The 19,979-nt window shown below is 40.5% G+C and overlaps 1 protein-coding gene across 8 annotated transcripts in view; it reads right to left on the bottom strand.

The window, feature by feature from the left end:
* Nucleotides 1-19,979, bottom strand: part of PSMF1 (proteasome inhibitor subunit 1) — a 53,635-nt gene that overhangs the window by 17,809 nt on the left and 15,847 nt on the right. For all 8 annotated transcript variants that reach the window (XM_063803321.1, XM_063803322.1, XM_063803320.1 and 5 more), the window contains one exon: nt 14,650-14,835. In XM_063803321.1, coding sequence (XP_063659391.1) covers nt 14,650-14,835 — 186 coding nt within the window. The remainder of the gene's footprint in view (nt 1-14,649; nt 14,836-19,979) is intronic.

Raw genomic sequence — 19,979 nt, 5'->3', positions numbered from 1 at the left:
AGTGGTGTGATCATGGCTCACCACAACCTCCACCTCCTGGGCTCAAGCAATCCTCCCACCTCAGCCTCTCAAGTAGTTGGGACTCCAGGGTCACGCCACCACATCCAGCTAATTTATAGAGACAGAGTTTCACCATGTTGCCCAGGATGGTCTCAAACTTCTAGGCTGAAGCAATTCACTTGTCTCAGTCTCCTGAAGTGCTGGGATTACAGGTGTGGGCCACCACACCCGGCCTTGCATAAAGCACTTCTACTGCACACAGAGGCAAAATGGTTGTCATGATGAAAAGTACTTGTGCAGTTGTTCAAGCTGCAGGCTGAAGCAGTCATTTTTTCAAAGAAAACAGTTTTTTGTTTTTTGTTTTTACTTGAAAGAATGACAAACCATGCTTATTCAACTTGGCTACATAGCGGACATTTTCTCCAAAAGGATGTGAGCCCATTACTTCAAGGAAAATAATGAATGCTATTTACTGCCAATGAGAAAATTCAAGTTTTCAAGCAAAAATTAGCAATGATATTGTATAATAAGATGTGTCAACTTTGAGCAGATCTGCATATCTCAGTGAATCAGTATTTTCCAAATGACCAAAATACACGATCTTCTATAATAGTATTATACATGGGTAAAAGGTCCATTCAAATGGCATGATAGACCAGCAGATTTTAATGTAACAGATATATAAAAAGTTCACTGGTATGGATTCAGATTCCACATTACAACTAACCCTTACAAAAACTACTACTTGTCAAGTTGGTTTAACAGTAAAGAAGAATATCTAGAATTATTTGAAAAGGTTATTAAACTAGTCCTCTTTTTTTCCAACAACTGATATGTGAAAGGCTTCAATGAAAACAACATATCCCCTACAGACTGAATGCAGAAGCAGAAATGAGAATCTAGTTGTCTTCCATTAAGCCAGACATTAAAGAGATTTGCAAAAATGTAAAAGAATGTTACTCTTCTCACTAAATTTTTTGTTTTGAAGAGATATTTTCATAGGAATTTGTTATTTATATTAACACATAATGGGCTTATTTTTAAATGAATGAATAAATGTGTATTTTGAAAATATCATTTGTAACTGCTAATGCAGTAAATATTGCTACATATAACCCATATAAGAGCTCTCTGGGGTCCTCAATAATTTTTGAGAGTGCTAGAGGGTTCCTGAGAACATAAAGTTTGAGGTCCTCCAGTGTAAGTAATATAACTCAAGGAAGTAAAAGGAAAAAAACCCTAATACACAGGGATGTTCATAGCTGTACTAATCACAAATTAGAAATGCTTGAAATACCCCATAGAAGTTATATAAACCACAGCATACTAGCAAAATGAAATATCAGATACTAAAAGAGTTATGTTTAGCACTTTAGTAAATGGATTATGAAATTTAAAAAGAAAATGCAAAATGCAAACTATTTGGAACATTTAAAAATATGTAAAGATACAGATTGGTTGGGATTAAAAATGAATTCAGAATGACATAAATAAGAGCTTTATATCTAAAGATTTATTTTTAGAGAAGCTGGTTAAGCATAGAAAAAACTGTTTTTTACAAAACATGGAGCAGGATTTGGGGCATACAGTCTCCTATCAGAGGACAGATGAAGCAAAAGGAAATAGGTTAGACTTATAATGACAATAAAAAGTTAGGCTGGATAAAAAAATATTTTCCTTACAGATGGTTGTTTTCAGTAATTCTTTCCTAGACTTCTCAGGAGTAGAAAAGACCTGCCCACCTCCAATCTTCCACTACAATGCAATGTCCTCTCTAGCTATACTCCTAGCCTAGACGCACCCAGTATCACAGCAGACCCAGAATCTTTCGACAAGCTGCAGCCATACATCACTACACACATAGGGAAACAAGTCTCCTTACGCTCTAGGGCAGACAATTCCAACTTTAGTTTGTATTTGGAAATTTCCAGGTGTGAGAGAGGCAAAACAAGAGTGTTTAAGGTGAGGGGTGAGACACTGGACTGTGTCCTATGGGAAGGAGCAGAGGCTGATATTTCTGCTCCGAGCGCCAGCCAAGGGTGTTCAGTGATGGGATAATTAATACTCTGCAGCAGCCAGAGAGGCCAGCTGCTGTGCTGCTTTTTGCCTCCTTCCTGCTGTGGCCTCACCCCAAAACTGGGCATTTCAGGGAGAAAGGAAAAGGTGGAAGTGTGAGTGCCTGGTTGCTGAGCAAAGTGGTGGTGATGGGAGCTGTAGTAAAGAAATCAGGGTCAACACAGCTATCTGAGCTCATGGACAAATGGGGCTGGCCAAGGAATAAGCAGGGAGTGGGGGCAGAGGCAGGTGAGGTGATTACAGAGGGGAGATCTGATAGGCTGTCAATTTGCTAGAGGCTAAGAAAAAGCCGCCTAAACATTCTGCCTCCTCTTCCAACCACCTCTCCAGTTCAGTGCCTTACTCTTGTGAAACAGGTCTGCCTCAGAAAGACTTAATTGAAGAGGAGAAAGGGGATGGGCTTCTCCATAATCAGTCTACACTACATTGAATTTGTACACCACATTGCTTATTACATGAACTAACGCTGACAGCTGCAGTGGGAAAAGCATAAGCTGCTGAGTTAGACCCACTTCGGGGTAAATCCCAGTGCTCACCCTCCCAGCGAGATAACGCTGAGAAACTACGTTACCTCCCTCAGCCACTGTCTCTTCCCCTGTAAAGTGGGGATGCCACTGATCTTCTTGTAGGGCTGTCCAGAAGATAAGCAACCATAAATTAACACACTTGGTTCACAGGCCAACGCATGGTGAACAGCCAAGAAAGGGAAATTACTTCTGTCCTCAACACAGGGTGATGATGATGATGATGATGATAACGGAAACAATGTCCATAATGTCCTGGGCCTGGGCCTAAATACTTGCCCAACACCCCCTCTGGGCTGACACTCTCACACCTAATCCTACATCAAATCTGTTTTGGGGGGAAGATGGTAGGTATTTAAAAAAAATAAAACAAGGTTCTCTTTTGAGAGACCCTCTACTCATTACACCTTCAAACTTGTTCTCATCCTTGCCAGCTACCTGAATGGGCATCCACTGAATATTTTTTTTCCAGTAGCCAGTTACTAGACCACTGAATATTTATTGAATGTCAACATGTGATATCCATGATCACATTCAATCCTACAAAACCTTTGAGACAGCTATAATTATTCCCAAGGTGCAGATCAGAAAACTGAGGCTTCAAGAGGCTAAATGTGCTGAGACAGGGAAAGGTGTAAGCTCAGGGTTTGAACCCAGCTGATCATTCTCCAAAGCCTGTGTTTCTAATTGCCGCAAAATACTCTCCTTGACGTGGGGGGAGAGGTGGGGCAGGGAAGGAAGGGAACCAAGTCCTTCCTTCAGAGCGGTATGGAGGAGGGACAAGCTCGATCTTCTGCCTGATCCTCTCCAACCCACCAGGCTCTTTAGCCAAAGGCACTGTTGCCCTCAGAATCCTTCAGTGGTTTCCAACTGTCCACAGGGAGATTCATGTACTTCACATCAGGGGCTTCCCCAAATCTGGCCCCACCCTCCATAGCTGGTATATGCTAGGATTCCAGACAAATCATTTTTGTCCAGCTAAAGTTCAGGGACAGCCCCATGTTTTTAGACCTTCATGCCTCTAACCTACTGTTTCCTCAGCCTGGAACAACCTTCTCCCTAAAAAAAAAAAAAAAAAAAAATCTGTTATGTAGTAATTCAGACACATGAAAAGGCAGAAAGAGAGTTTAAGAAATAATTCCCTTTCTGGTGAAGACACAGCTCAGGCAGCACTTCCAAGTAGCCTTTCCCAGGATACTCATGAAGTATCTCTGTGCTAACCTCTGTAACAGCAACTATCTCTCTAACTCACCTATTTCCCATGCCACAGGGGAAGTGCATGCCTCTGAAGTAGGGGCCCAACCCTAGGATCCCTGAACCCACAGAGAAAAACATTTGCTGAATAGAGGACTCACCAAAAATGTACAATGCACAGGTCCAAGCAATGGGTGAAAACACAGAGCAAAGAAAACATGCGCTTGAAAAAAGCCAGTAATCTTGGCATCAGACAAAAATAACTGAGTGGTCGTACTGTCAAAAGTGGGGTAAACTCCAGAGATAGAGGACCAGAGGTTTCTGCCAACCAAAACCAGGTTGGGGCAGGACTTGCTGGACCTGCAGCAGTCCAGTGCTTGGCTGGTATCCTTCTCATTTTCTGGGCCTAGTAGAATATCCACATGTTCCCCAAAGCCTCCTCAGACCAAAGACTCAGAGCCTTCACTTAGTAAAGATTCACTGAACTGAGGCCCACATCACTTCTTGGTAATTTTCTACCCTGATAAGGAGTATTGTATCCTTTCCCTTACCCTAAGTGGGGAAGCTTGACCTGGTCTCAGCAACCCACTTAATGACCCCTGCCTGGCTCTAGCTCCACTGCCTGTCCTTCCAGGGCTCTGCACAGGACAGGCTTTCAGGCTAAGACGCCCTTTCTGCCCTACTCTCTGTCTGGCTAACATCTCCTCCTTATTTTTTAGGAGCCTGCTTAGTGGTCAGTCCCCTCCTTGGGGAAGCCTTCAGGTAAGGCTCAGATTCCTTTCCCTATGTGCTCCCAGTCCATTGCCCATCCCTGACTAGATGATATGAGCGAGCAGGACAAAAGGCCTCACTGGCCTTTATGAAACACTCAGGGCTAGATCCACTGTCCCCCTACACAGAGCTGAATAAATACCATGGACTTAAGAATCTAAGTGGCTCTTCAGCATCTAAATTTTAAAAACCCTTTTATTGTTAAATAATTAAAGATTCACAGGGGCCCAGGAACAGGGGCTTATGCCTGTGATCCCAGCCCTTTGAGAGGCTGAGGTGGGCAGATCACTTGAGGGCAGGATTTTGAGACCAGCCTGCCCGACATGGTGAAACCTCGTCTCTACTAAAAATACAAAAATGAGCTGGGTGTGGTGGCAGGCATCTGTAATCCCAGCTACTCAGAAGGCTGAGGCAGAAGAGTTGCTTGAACCCGGGAGGCGGAGGCTGCAGTGAGCCGAAATCGCACCACTGCACTCCACACTGGCTGACTCTGTCTAAAAAAAAAAAAAAAGATTCACAGGGGTTGGAAAAACAGCACAAGAGGTTCCAATATACTTCACTCAGTTTCCTCTAATAGTTAAACCACCACAAAGATCTCCCTCATGCTACTCCCCTTAATAACCACACCTACAGCCCTGCCCTCATAACCCCTGGCAACCACTAATCTGTTTAGCACCTCTATAACTGTGTCATTTTAAAAATGTTATGTAAGTGGAATCACACAATATGTGACCTTTTGGGAATGGCTTCTTTCACTCAGCATAATGACTCTGATTAACCAAATTGCTGTGTTTCAACAGTTCATTCCTTTATGCTGCCGAGTGGTATTCCACAGTATGGATATACCACGGTTCCTTTAACTATTCATCACCGGAGGAGGGACATCCGGATTATTTCCAGCTTTTGGCTATTACAAATAAAACTCTTCTGAACATCTGTGTACAGGTTTTTCTGTGGGCACAATTTTCATTTTTCTGAGATAAATGTTCAGGAGTGTGATTCCTGGAGCTAACTATTAAGTACACGTTTAGTTTTTTAAGAAACTGCCAAATGATTTTCCAGAGTAGCTGTAACATTTGACATGCCCGCCAGCAGTGTACATGATCCAGTTTTTCTGCACTCTCTCTAGAATTTAGTATCATCACTATTTTTAATTTTGGCTATTCTAATAGGCGTGAAACTCCCATTGTGGTTTCATTTGCATTTCACCTAGCTTAATGGCTAACAATGCTGAGCATCTTTTCATTGCTTCTTTGCCATCTGTACATCCTTCTCAGTGTATTACCTCTTCATATCATTTTTCCATTTTTTTCTTTTTTGGGGGGGGGATGGAGTCTTGCTCTGTCACCCAGGCTGGAGAGCAGTGGTGCCATCTCAGCTCACTGCAACCTCCGCCTCCCGGGTTCAAGTGATCCTCTGCCTCAGCCTCCCGAGTAGCTGGGACTACAGGCATGCACCACCACACCCGCTAATTTAAGTATTTTTGAAGAGACACGGTTTCACCATGTTGGCCAGGCTGATCTCGAATTCCTGGCCTCAGGTGATCCAACCACCTCAGCTTCCCAGAGTACTGGGATTACAGGCATGAGCCACCATGCCTGGCCTTCATTTTTCCTTTTCTAATCAGATAGTTTCTTAAGCTGTTGATTTTGAGAGTTCTTTATCTAGATATGAATCCTTTGTTGAATATATGGTTTCTAAGCATTGCCTCCCAAACTGTAGGTTATGCTTCTATCCTCTTAACAGGGTCTTTCACAGAGCAAAAGTTTTAAATTTCAATGAAGTCCAATTTAGCATCTTTTTAAATATTGTGCATTTAGTGCTGTATCTAAGAACTCTTCACCAAGCCCTAGATACTGAAGATTTCCTCTTGTGTTTTCTTCTAGGAGTGCTGTGGTATTGTATGTTACATTTAAATCAATGATCCAATTTGAGGTCATTTTTATATAAGGCTAAGGTCAAGGCTCATATTTTTGCTTGTGATTATCCAATTGCTCCAGCATCATCTACTGAAAGACATTCTTTCCTCCATTGACTTGTTTTTGCACCCTTGTCAAAAGTTGGCTGGTCTTAGTTCTGTGTTCACTATTCTGTTCTACTTATCTATATGTCTGTCCCTCTGCCAATTCCACCATCTTGATTACTTTAGCTATATAATTAGCCCTAATATTGGGTAGAATGATTTCTTCTACTTTATTCTTTTAAAAAATTGTTATAGCTATCTTAGATTCTTTGCCTTTCCATATAAATATTATCTGCTGTATCTTGCTATATCTGCAGAAATTCTTGTTGGGATTTTGATAGGAATTGCATTAAAATAGTGTATCAATTTGTGGAGTATCTGACATTTTTACTATGCTGATTTTTTAATCCATGAATATGTTATGTCTCTCCATTTATTTAGATCTTCTTTGATTTCTTTCACTAGCATTTTGTAGTTTTCAGTATAAAAATCTTATACAAGTTTTGTTAGAATTATACCTGCTGGAGAGGATGTGGAGAAATAGGAACACTTTTACACTGTTGGTGGGACTGTAAACTACTTCAACCATTGTGGAAGTCAGTGTGGCAATTCCTCAGGGATCTAGAACTAGAAATACCATTTGACCCAGCAATCCCATTACTGGGTATATACCCAAAGGATTATAAAACATGCTGCTATAAAGACACATGCACACGTATGTTTATTGTGGCACTATTCACAATAGCAAAGACTCGGAACCAACCCAAATGTCCAACAATGATAGACTGGATTAAGAAAATGTGGCACATATACACCATGGAGTACTACGCAGCCATAAAAAATGATGAGTTCATGTCCTTTGTAGGGACATGGATGAAGCTGGAAACCACCATTCTCAGCAAACTATTGCAAGGGCAAAAAACCAAACACTGCATGTTCTCACTCATAGGTGGGAATTGAACAGTGAGAACACATGGACACAGGAAGGGGAACATCACACACTGGGGCCTGTTGTGGGGTGGGGGGAGGAGGGAGGGATAGCATTAGGAGAAATACCTAATGTTAAATGATGAGTTAATGGGTCACCACACCAACATGGCACATGTATACATATGTAACTAACCTGCACGTTGTGCACATGTACCCTAAAACTTGAAGTATAACAATTAAAAAAAAAAAGAATTATAGCTGAGTTATTTTAGTTTTTGTTTTGTTTTGTTTTGGGAAGGAGTCTCGCTCTGTCGTTCAGGCTGGAGTGCAGTGGCGTGGCGCGATCTCAGCTCACTGCAACCTCTGCCTCCTGGGTTCAAGTGATTCTCCCACCTCAGCCTCCCGAGTAGCTGGGATTACAGGCGTGCGCCACCACACCTGGCTAATTTTTCTATTTTTAGTAGAGATGGGGTTTCACCATGTTGGTTGGCCAGGCTGGTCTCGAACTCCTGACCTCAGGAAATCCGCCCTCTTCGGCCTCCAAAGTGCTGGGATTACAGGCGTGAGCCATCGTGCCCAGCCTATCTGAGTAGTTGTTGAACAACTATAAACAGTACTGTATTTTAAATTTCGTTCCACGTGTTTATTGCTAGTATATAAAAATACAATTAACTTTTGTATGTTAATCTGGTATCTGGCAACCTTGTCAAACTTATTTTTATTATTATTTTTGGTAGATTCCTTGGGATTTTCTATGTAGATCATTATGTCATCTGCATATATAAACTGGTTTATTTCTTCCTTCCTTATCTGTATGATAATTCTTTTTCTTGTTTTAATGTGCGGGCTAAAACTTCTAGTAGTATGCTGAATAAGAGTGGTCAGAGTGGTTATCCTTGCCTTCTTCCTTAGGGGGAAGGCATTCAGTAGCTAATTTTAAATAAATCATGTTTGCTGGTATGATGATGAGTCCTTAAAATATTGTTTAGGTACTAACAAACCACTCTTCAGCTGAAGAAAAAATATTAAAAAGAAAAAAAAAGCCCCAGTCATGGGCAGTTATTATCGATTCTCTTGGACTATGGTTTGATCTGAAGGAAATAATTTCTATCATTATATATTCATGTTTCCAATTAAGCCAAGTCTAGGACTTTTGTAAAATACCCATTTTTTATAGCTTTATTGAGATACATTTCACTTATAAAATTCAACCAGCTAACATGTATAATGCATGGTTTTTAGATGTTCACAGAATATGCAAATGTTCTAATTTCAGAACATTTTCTTCACCCCAAAAAGAAACCTGGTACCCATTAGCAGTCTCTCCTCATTCCTGCTTTCCCATCTTCCACCTCCACCCTGGCAACCATTAATCTGCTCTCTATCTCTATAAAGTTGCCTATTCTGGACATTTCACATAAATAAATCATATATAGTCTTTTATGACTGGCTTCTTTCACTTAACGTGATGTTTTAAAGGTTCATCCACATTATAACATGTATAAGTCCTTCATTTTTATTGCTGTAATATCCATATTCAGTTGTAAGCATATATCATATTTGCTGTTCATCAAATGATAGACATTTAGGTTGTTCTTACTTTTTGGCTATTGCAAATAATACTATTTCTTGGTTTGGATTTCCATTTCCCTAATGACCAATGTTGTTGCACACCTTTTCTTGTGCTCATGGACTATCTGTACATCCTCCTTGGAGAAATATCTACTCAAATCCTTTGAACATTTTAAAATTGAGTTTTCTTTTGTATTGTTCAGTTGTAACAGCTCTTTATATATTCTGGATACAAGCTTCTTGTCAGATATCTGATTTGCAAATATTCTCTCCCATTCTTTGGGTTATCTTTTCAGTTTCTTGATACTATCCTTGTCAAAATATTTTAATTTTGACAAAGTTCAATTTTGACAAAGTTCGATTTGTCTATTTTTTCTCACTGCTTGTGCTTTTGACCTCCCAGGTATTGTGTCTAAGAAACCACAGTCTAACTGAAGGTCAGGGAATAAGACTACCCAAGGTAGACTTATTTCTAGTCTAGAAATTTTATAGTTCAAGCTCTTACACTCAGGTGTGTGATTCATTTAGAGGTAATTGAGGAAGGGACCCAACTTCATTCTTTTGCATGTAGATATCCAATTGTCCCAGCACCATTTGAAAAGACTATGGTTTCTCTACTAAATTGTCTTGGCACCCTTGCTGAAATCAATTCCCTATGAATGTATGGGTTAATTTCTAGACTCTCAATTCTATTTCCTTGCTCTATATGTTTATCCTAATGCCAGTGCCACACGGTCCTGATGATTGAAGCTTTGTAATAAGTTTTGAAATATGGATCTGGAAGTCTTTCAACTTTGTTTTTCTTTGAGATTGTTTTAGCCATTCTGGTTCCCTTGCATTTCTACCTGAATTGTAGGATCAGCTTGCCAATTTCTGGGGGGAAAAACCCAAAACCTGCTGGGATTTTCACTGGGATCGCACTGAATAGGTAGATCAAGTGGGGAGTATGGCTAATATTAATCCTCCTAGCCGTGAGCACAGAATGTCTTTCCTTTACTTAAATCTTTAATTTCTTTCAACAACGTTTTACAGTTTTCACTGTACAAATCTTACACAATTCTTTCCCAAATCTTTCACAATTCTTCTTTTGTTAAATTTATTTTTATGTATTATATTCTTTTGGGGGTTGTTATAAATGAGATAATTTCATTAATTTTTAGATTGTTCATTGCTAATGTATAGAAATACAACTGATTTTTATCGCTTTTCTGTCGCCCAGGCTGGAGTGCAGTGGTGCAATCTCAGCTCACTGCAAGCTCCGCCTCCCGGGTTCACGCCGTTCTCCTGCCTCAGCCTCCTGAGTAGCTGGGACTACAGGCACCTGCCACCACACCCAGCTAATTTTTTGTATTTTTAGTAGAGACGGGGTTTCACCGTGTTAGCCAGGATATCAATTTTATATCCTGCCACATTGCTGAACTTGCTTAGTTCTGTTTTTCGGAGGATTCCTTAGGATCTTCTGTATACAAGATATCATGTCATTGACAAATAGAGGTATTTTTACTTCCTACTTTCTAATCTGGATACCCCTTATTTTTCTTGAGTGATTGCCCTGGCTAGAATATCAAGTACAATGTTATATAAAAGTGGCAAAAACAAAAGCAAACATGCTTGCTTTGTTCCGGATCTTAAGAGGAAAACACTCCATCTTTCTCCATTAAGGAGAATGTCAGCTGTGAGCTTTTTGTAGATGCTCTTTATTGGCTTTAGAAAATTCCCTTCTATTGTTGTTTTTTGTTGTTGTTCTTTTCGTGTGTGTGTTTTTTGACACAGTCTCGCTCTGTTGTCCAGGCTAGAGTGCAGTGGTGTGATCTCGGCTCACTGCAACCTCCACTTCCCAGGTTCAAGCGATTCTGCCTCAGCCTACCGAGTAGCTGGGATTACAGGCATGCACAACCATGCCCAGATTATTTATATATTTTTAGTAGAGACAGGGTTTCACCATGTTGGCCAGGCTGATCTTGAACTCCCGACCTCAAATAATCCACCTGCCTTGGCCTCCCAAAGTGCTGGGATTACAGGGGTGAACCACCATGCCTAGCCCCTTCTATTGCTGAATTTGTTGGTTTTTTATTTGCTTTTGTTTGGTTTTGTTTTTTTGTTTGTTTTTGAGACAGGGTCTCACTTTGTTGCCCAGGCTGGAGTGCAGTGGTGTGATGACAGCTCACTGCAGCCTTGACCTCCCAGGTTGAAGTGACCCTTTCACCTCAGCCCCCTAAGTAGCTGGGACTACAGGTATATGCCATCAAGCCTGGCTAATTTTTAATTTTTTTTGTAAAGACAGGTTCTCACTATATTTCCCAGGCTAACTGAATGCTTCTGTCATGAAAGGGTGTCAGACTTTGTCAAATGCTATTTCTCTATCGAGATGAACATGTAGTTTTTATCCTTTGTTGTATTTTTTTTTTTTTTTGAGATGCAGTCTCTGTTGCCCACGCTGGAGTGCAGTGGCGCCATCTCAGCTCCCTACAACCTCCACCTCCCGGGTTCAAGCGATTCCTGTGCCTCAGCCTCCCAAATGCAGGGATTACAGGCATGAGCCACTGGGCGCCTGGCCTCCTTTGTTCTATTGATATGGTATATTAACACTGATTTATTTTCAGATGTTAAATCAATCATTCCTGGAATCAATTTCACTTGGTCATGTTATATAATCCTTTGTATATGTTGCTGGATTTGGTTTGTTAGTACTTTGTTAAGGGTTTTCATATCTGTATTCATAAAGGATACTGGCTTGTAGTTTTCTTGTCATGTCTTTGGTACTGGTATCAGGATAATACTAGCTTCACAGAAGAAGCTGGGAAGTATTCCCTCCTCTTCTATTTTTTGGAGGACTACGTGAAGAACTGGTATTAATAAAAAATCCTTATTAAGGAAATTTTTTAACATACCAAAAAATAGTAAGAATAGTATCTTGAGTTCCTGTGTGTATTCCTGCCTAACTTCAATAATTATCAATAGTCCACCATTCTTATTTTACTTATACTTCCCCTCCCCAACACCTTACTCTTTTGGCAGGGGCTGAAATTATTTTAAAGTAAATCCCAGACATATCATTCACCTTTAAATACTTCAATGTATATCTCTAACAGATAAAGACTTTTTTAACATAAGCAGAATTATTTCACCTAACAAAACTGGCAGTAATTCATAATGCTATCTAATACCTGGTCCATGCTCAAATTTCCCCAAATGTTTGAAAAATAATTTTTTGAATTAGTTTGAATCAAGATCCAAACAAGGTCCAACACTGCATTTTAGTTGGTATGACTCTTTCCACAAGAGCCTCCTTCTCCCTTTTCTCCCCATGCGATTAATTTATTTGTTGAAAAAACAAGGTCAATTTATCCTATATAATTTTTCCATATTCCAATTTTGGATGTTGTATCCTCATGCACCTGTTTGACTCATTCTTCTGTCCTTCATATTTTTAAACTGGGAGTTAGATCTAGATTGAGGTTGCTGTGAACTTACTATTGCATAATATTAGAAAACAGTATCTGGCTATCCCACTTTTAGCGTTAAGATTAACCAGTGGGTTCAGATGCTACTTGCCAGATCCACCTATTATAAAGTCCCCTATCAACCTTTACTTAATAGTTTTATCAACCACTGACAATTTGTGACTAGGTACATTATTTCAGCAGAAGTTGCAACATGGTGATTTTCTCATTCTCTCAGTTCTTCCAAGGCTAGGATTTTTACTTTCACAATTCTATACTCTACGTCTATGATTCCCAAATAGGGAAGCATAGCCTCCAGGTGCCATAGTGCAAGCCCTGGGGTCATTTTTGCTTGTCATAGTAGTTGGAGGGCATTCTTGGCATTTACAGGCAGAGACCAGAGATGCTGGATGTTCTACAATTCATAGTAGAGTTTCACGAAATGAAGAATGACCTGCATCCCACACAATTTTCAAATGTCTTGTTAGATACTCATGGAGGTGTAAAGCCTAAATAAATTATCTGAATGTAAGGCCATTTTATATATGAACACAAAGTATTTTTTTCTACTACTTTAAAACAAGCACATTTTTCCAGGAATGTAACTATGGTATAACTGAAGAAACAATATTCAATCACTATTTTGTTTGCAATTCTCCTAACAGCTGTTTACCATTTCAAAAAAGTCATGTTAGTAACAGCAACAGAGTTTTGTGGTATTTGAGTTGTTGACATAATACATCTGTATACAACAGCTTTTGTCACTGTTGAATTCAAGATAATTCCACATACAGGTGTAAACATCCATGCTCTCCAGTGTACTCAGGCACCTACGCATGGAATACACATCATCATCTTATCAATTACTCTCTTTTTCTAATTTATGTTATCGTTAGGACTTTATACTGATTTCCTCTGAAATGTGCATGAGGTAAGTTAGAATACCTATGAATTCCATTTCAATATAGTAAGGGATATTTCACAGAATACTTGTTTTGAAATGGGCATTGGGTCTAATAAAGCTGAGAATTACTATTTACTTCAGGTCTAAAATTTTTTCCCAACTTGACTTCTGACCAGGGCTTATTCTTAAATCTTTCCACCATGGAAAGGTGGTTAGATCACATCTGTTTACATCACAGCCAGAGAACTGTGCAGGGAGTAAGGACACCTAGACCCCAGCCCTGGCTCTGCCTCTTTATTAGTGGCTGGCGAACTCAGGCAGGTCATCTTATCTCTATTCCCTTTGGTAAAATAAGATATATCAGACAAGCCATTTTCAACCTTTTCAACCACTTTTTCTTATTCTCCATTCTCTTCACAGGACTCAATATTTTTGGTAAAGATTTTGCCAAAGAGATACGCCAATCATTACTTGGAATAATTAAACTGATTTCCCATTTTTAGCTAACTAAAGGCATATAATTGCGAACCAGAATAAAATAACAATGGTAGTCTACATTTATTAAGTGCTTATTCATGTCCCTCACAGTGAACTCTGTCCCTTATCCCTACCAACAGTATGGTATCACAGTACGGGCTCCAAACTGAGAAGTGCTGTCTCAGCTAGAGACTAGGGTCCCCTAGTCCTTGTCTCCTCCCTCTGAGCAGAAGTCTCCAGTCCTAATGCTGCCATCCTAATCTGCAAAAACCTTGGAATGTGACTCACTCACATCCCATGCTATTTTGGAAAACTTCTGAAGTTGATAGCGAGATTGGGGGACTACAATGAAATGAAATGGGCAAGACACTGGGACTCCATCTCCTCTGGGCTAGTACCTCTACATGTTTACATTTTCTCAGAAAGACTGGCCCAGGGCCCTGTCTAGACAAAAAGCTCTGGAATGAATTAGCTGTGAATTACCTGGGCAGCAACCTTAGACTACTGCACATAAGCCCCAGAGGCACTGATCCTTGGACAGACTCAGGGGCTCTGTGTGGCCCCTAGAAAGAAATCAGGCAGGCTTAGGATTTTGGGTAATTAGGGTGACTAGTAGCAGTTCAAGAACTCACTGCTCCACTTATGTCTCCACTTTCTAACTCCATGCACCCCAAGACATTGATCATTTTGTTGAAAACACATACGGGCCAGGGATGGGGTCAAGTGGCAGGATGGGATACTGGCTGGAATCCCTCTACAGAAGCATGGGCTTCCCGCTAGGCACTCTGTACTCACCAGGGAGGCTGCCGACTGGTGTGTGGGTGGTGTGGAGGAATCCGGAGTGGGTCCACCTCTCTGGCGGTAGCAGGGGGGAACTCCCGGTGGGGACTGCTTACATTAGCCTTTTCCCACTGCTCATGGATAGGTGTGATGATTCCAGACACAATACGAGACCGAAGCTCCTCACTGTTCTTGTAGGTCCTGCAGGAAGCAGACGAAGAGTCAACTGCTTGCAGTTGGCTAGGAACCCTGGAAGTGGTATTCTGGCTGCAACGATGGCGGCGGCCCTGATAGCTCCTGGCGTTGCGCTTGGCCTGTTTATAAGTGGGGGAACAGGCCGCCTGCTGGACCTGGGTGAGGGGGGCAACAGCCCCACGCTGTCTCTGAGATTTGGGCCTAAGCTTCTTAGGCATCTGAGTTGCCCCTCCTCGTTTACCACCCCATTAGAAAGAGGTGAGGGTGTAGGGGCACAGGGCCTGGACTGGCTACTCCTCTGTCCTCACCCGCCTCACCCCTCCCTCAGCTTCATTGTGTGTTCATCACGTGTCATGGGAAGGGTCATGGAAGGCAAAGGCTCCATGGGGAGGATGAACCAGGTTCCTGGTCCAGGCAGGCAGAGCTCTGGGGGTTCAAGGTCCAGTTCTGTCACTAACACAGGGGTCCTCGGAAGGCTGCCCCTACCACCTGTCCCATCCTGCCTGGGCCTCTTTTTCTCTGCCTGTGAGAGACAAGTGACGTGAGCCACAGCTGAGGTGTGGAGGCAGGCTGAGGTAACAGAGTGGGCAGGACTCCAGGCTTCCTAAAACACTGGTATTTTAAAATGAACCACATCCTGGCCCATAAAGCAAAGCTCACAAATGTAAAATAACTGAAATCATATAAAGTATGTTCTCCAACCATATGGAATCATAACAGAAATCAAAACAAAAAGTTAACTCTCTAAATACATGAAAATTAAGCAACATACTTCTAGAAAATCCTTGGATCAAAGTCACAAAAAAGAAATATATAGCACTGAATTAAAATGAAAATAAAAACATACGAAAATATGTGGGATATAACTAAAGGATTGCTGAGAAGAAACCTCATAGCACTAAATGCTTACATCAAAATAGAGGAAGGAATTCAAATCAATAACCAAAATTCTGACCTAAAGAACCTAGAAAAAGAAGAGCAAATTAACTCAAAGCAAGCAGAAGTAATAAAGGCAAGAACAGAAGTCAATAAAAAAGAAAAACAAGAGAGAAAATGAAACAAAGTCAATTCTTCAAAAAAAATGAATAAAACTGACCAACTCCTAGCGAGACTGACAAATACAAAAAGAGAGAGGACACAGTCACCAATAACAAGAACGAAACAGGAGATATTACAATAGATCTGTAGCCACTGAAAGGATAATAAGAGAATACTAAGAACAACTTAATCCAACAACTCAGAATAGACCAATTCTTAAAAACCATAAACTACAACTCAGCCAAAATGAAACAGATAATCTGAATAGTTCCATTAAAGAAACTGAATTACACTTAACATTCTAAAAAAATAAAATAAAAAAACAAAAACCAAAAATCTCCAGGCTCAGATGATTTCAGGAAGAATTCTACCAAACATTTAAAGAAGAATTAACACCAATTTTACAGTCACTTCTAGAAAATATATGAGGAGGGAATACTTTCCAATCCATTTCATGAGACCAGTATTACTCTGGTATCAAAACCAGGCAAAGACTACACCAAAAAAAAAAAATATATATATATATATATATATATATATAGACTAGTATATCCTATGAACTTACACACAAAAAAAATCCTCAACAAAATATGAGCAAATTGAATTTAAAAATGTATAAAAAGAACTATATGCCATGACCAAGTATGATTTCTTCTAGGCATGCAAGACTGGTTAATAGTCACAAATCAATCAGTGTAATCTACCATATCAATAAGCTATGGAAGAAAAATCATATGATCATATCAATTGATGCAGAAAAAAGCTTTTGACAAAATCCAACATGATAAATCCATTCAAGATTAAAAACTCTCAACAAACTAAGAATAAAGGGGAACTTCTTTAACCTGATAAAGAACATTTACAAAAAACCTACCCCTAACAATATACTTTACTGTGAAAGACTGAATACTTTGCTCCTAAGATTGGGAACGAGGAAAGAATGTTCTTTCTCATCACTCTTATTTAACATAATATTGGACATCCTGACCACTGCAATAAGGCAAGAAAAAGAAAAGACATTCATATTAGCAAGTAAGGAATAAAACTGTCCCTATTTGCAAATGACATGATAGTCTACCCTGAAATTCCCAAGGAATCTACCAAAAAAAAAAAAAAAAATCCTAAACACATTGAATTCAGCAAGGTGACAGGATATAAGTTCAACACAGGAAAATCAACTACATTTCTACATACTAACAATGAACATTTGAAAACCAAAACAAAGGACAGAATGCCATTCATAATCATCTCCCTTTCTGCTTTAAACAAATAACAAGGTTATGTACAGGATCTATATGTTGAAAATTACAAATGATACTGATGGAAATCAAATAAAACCTAAATATTAATAAATGGAGAGATAAGATATATCATGTTCATAGCAAGAATGTCAGTTCTCCCCAAACTAATCTATAGGTTTAATGCAACTCCTATCAAAATCCTAGCAAGGTTTTTCATAGATATACACCAGCTTACTCTAAAGTTTATATGAAAAGGCACAGAGGCCAGGTGCGGTGGCTCACGTCTGTAATCCCAGCACTTTGGGAGGCTAAGATGGGTGGGTCACGAGGTCAGGAGATCGAGACCATCCTGGCTAACATGGTAAAACCCCGTCTCTACTAAAAATACAAAAAATCAGCCAGGCATGGTGGCACACATCTGTAGTCCCAGCTACTCAGAAGGTTGAGGCAGGAGAATCACTTGAACCCAGGAGGCAGAGGTTGTAGTGAGCCAAGATCACACCATTGCACTCCAGCCTGAACCTTTTTGAGACAGCGCGAGACTCTGTCTCAAACAAAGAAAAAAAAAAAAAGAAAGAAAGAAAAAAGAAAAAAAAGGAAAGGCACAGAACCTAGAATAGCTACAACTACCTTGATGAAGAAAAAGTGGGAGGAATTATTCTACTCAATATTAAGGCCTACAATAATCAATACTGATAGAGTAATACTGACAGAGGAAGAGACATAGAGATCAATGGAAAAGAACAAAGGATCCAGAGATAGATCCACAGAGGTACAGACAACTGATTTTTGACAAAGTTTCAAAAGTAATTCAATGAAGGAATAACAAATGATGTTGGGGCCATTGGACATCCATGGGTAAAAAATGAGCTGCTTGCCTGCCCAAGCTGGGTGGGAGGGTAAATTCAAGTCTTCTTTCCTTTTAATCATATCAGAGGGAGGCCTCTGATCTCCCTAGGCATGTGTAAAATTCAGGCCTGATTAAAAAACCACCAGGTCCTGAAGGAGAAGTTCTCACACAATTTCTAAGCCTTGGCAGAACAACTGCCATTTTGGTTGTGGCAAAAGACAGCCTACCATCTCATCTGACACAGAAAGGGTACAGCAGAATGGAACACAATAGGTTTATATTTCTTAGCAAATCACAGTTTGCTCACTGAGGAGCACAAATTGCTGGAAGAGGCAAGACATGCCACAATGACCTAACAAAGAGGGCTACATGCAGGAAGCTACGGCTGAAAGGCATAGGAGGGAGACAGGGCCTCTGACCAGGAGGCAGAGCCATACCTCAGCTTTCACCGCCCATTTCCACGGAGATGACTCCTGGTGATCAGATTTTTTTCCCCTTTGTGTATTTTACTAAGAGCTGGACTAAGCGCTAAGCACTCAATGTGCTGACATCTCATTCCATTCTCAGAAAAACCCTGAGGTAGTACTATTGTGTCCCTCATTTCACAGTAATCAAAAAACAAAACAAAATACAACACATATCCCCTCCCTCGCACACAAACCCCTCAAACAAATGTGCTTAAAAAACAAATAGAGACAGGATCACAATTCTCTTTCAGTATTGCTGAACAGACGGAATGCTCTAATGAGCATGAATGGCCAATATAATTCCTAGGTTCTTCCACAGGTTTTGTCAATTTCTCTCCCAGTGGAAGTCCAAAGTGAAGAAGTCAAGAGACCACACTCCAAATGTCCCTCCCTTACCCACTAAGAGGGGCCAGGGTGTCAGGGAGTGTGCAACACCCAGAGGAGCAGCATTCTGCCGGCCAGGCCTGGCTCATTTCCCCCTTTCCTCCCTTTGTCTACTGTATGCAAAAGAGACCCAAGCCCCGCCCTCAAGGAGATCACAGGCAAGGAGGGAAGACCAACCCTAAGAAGGTAAATGTAAAATATCTGATTGATTAAATGCTTAAAAAATGATGTTTTGATCCAGGGCAACACAGCAAAGACCTCATCTCTACAAAAAATAAAAAACTGGCTGGGCATGGTGGCACATGCCTGTAGACCCAATTATTTGGGAGGCTCAGGTGGGAGGGTCACTTGAGCCCAGTAGGTTGAGGCTGCTTGGCCTGTTTATAAGTGAGCTGATTGTGCCACTGTACTCCAGCCTGTCTGGGCAACAGAGGGAAACCTGACTCCAAAAAAAAATAGTAAAATGTTTTGAAGCTGTAAGCCTGGGGGCCAGAGGAAGCTTCTCTAAGGAACTGACGTTTAAATCGGTAACCAAAAGATAAACAGGAGTTGGCTACGTGAGGTCAGGGAGAGCACTTTAGACAGAGGGAAGAGGTCTGAAGAGGGCAGAAGAATGACATTGTGGCTGAAGCACAGGGACGCGGGGAAGGCAGTACAAGGTGAGATTGAAGGGGTGAATGCTTTAAGGCCTCATCAAGGATTGTGCTCTTTATCCTAACGGCAATGAGTATTCCCTAAAGACTTAACTGTGGTAAAATATGCATAAAATTTACCATCTTAACCATTTTTAAGTGTTCAGGACTGTTAAGTACATTAACACTGTTGTGCAATCACCTACCATCCATCTCCAGATCTCTTTTCATTTTGCAAAACAAACTCTGTACCCATTAATCACTAACTCCCCTTCCTATTCCCCTCTTGCCCCAGTATCTGGCAACCACCATCCACTTTCTGTCTCTACAAATTTGACTAATCTAGGTACCTTTAATAGAATCATACAGAATTTGTCCTTTTGTGAATGGCTTATTTCATTTAGTATAATGTCTTCAAGGTTCATCCATGTTGTAGCACGGGCCAAAATTTCCTTCCTTTTTAAAGCCGAATAATATTCTACTGTATTTACATACCAAATTTTGTTCATCCATTCATCTTATCAATGGACAGCCAAGC

This window comes from Pan troglodytes, chromosome 21 (assembly GCF_028858775.2).
Source record: "Pan troglodytes isolate AG18354 chromosome 21, NHGRI_mPanTro3-v2.0_pri, whole genome shotgun sequence".
Lineage (NCBI taxonomy): Eukaryota > Metazoa > Chordata > Mammalia > Primates > Hominidae > Pan > Pan troglodytes.
This window is presented reverse-complemented; position numbering and strand designations above follow the sequence as displayed.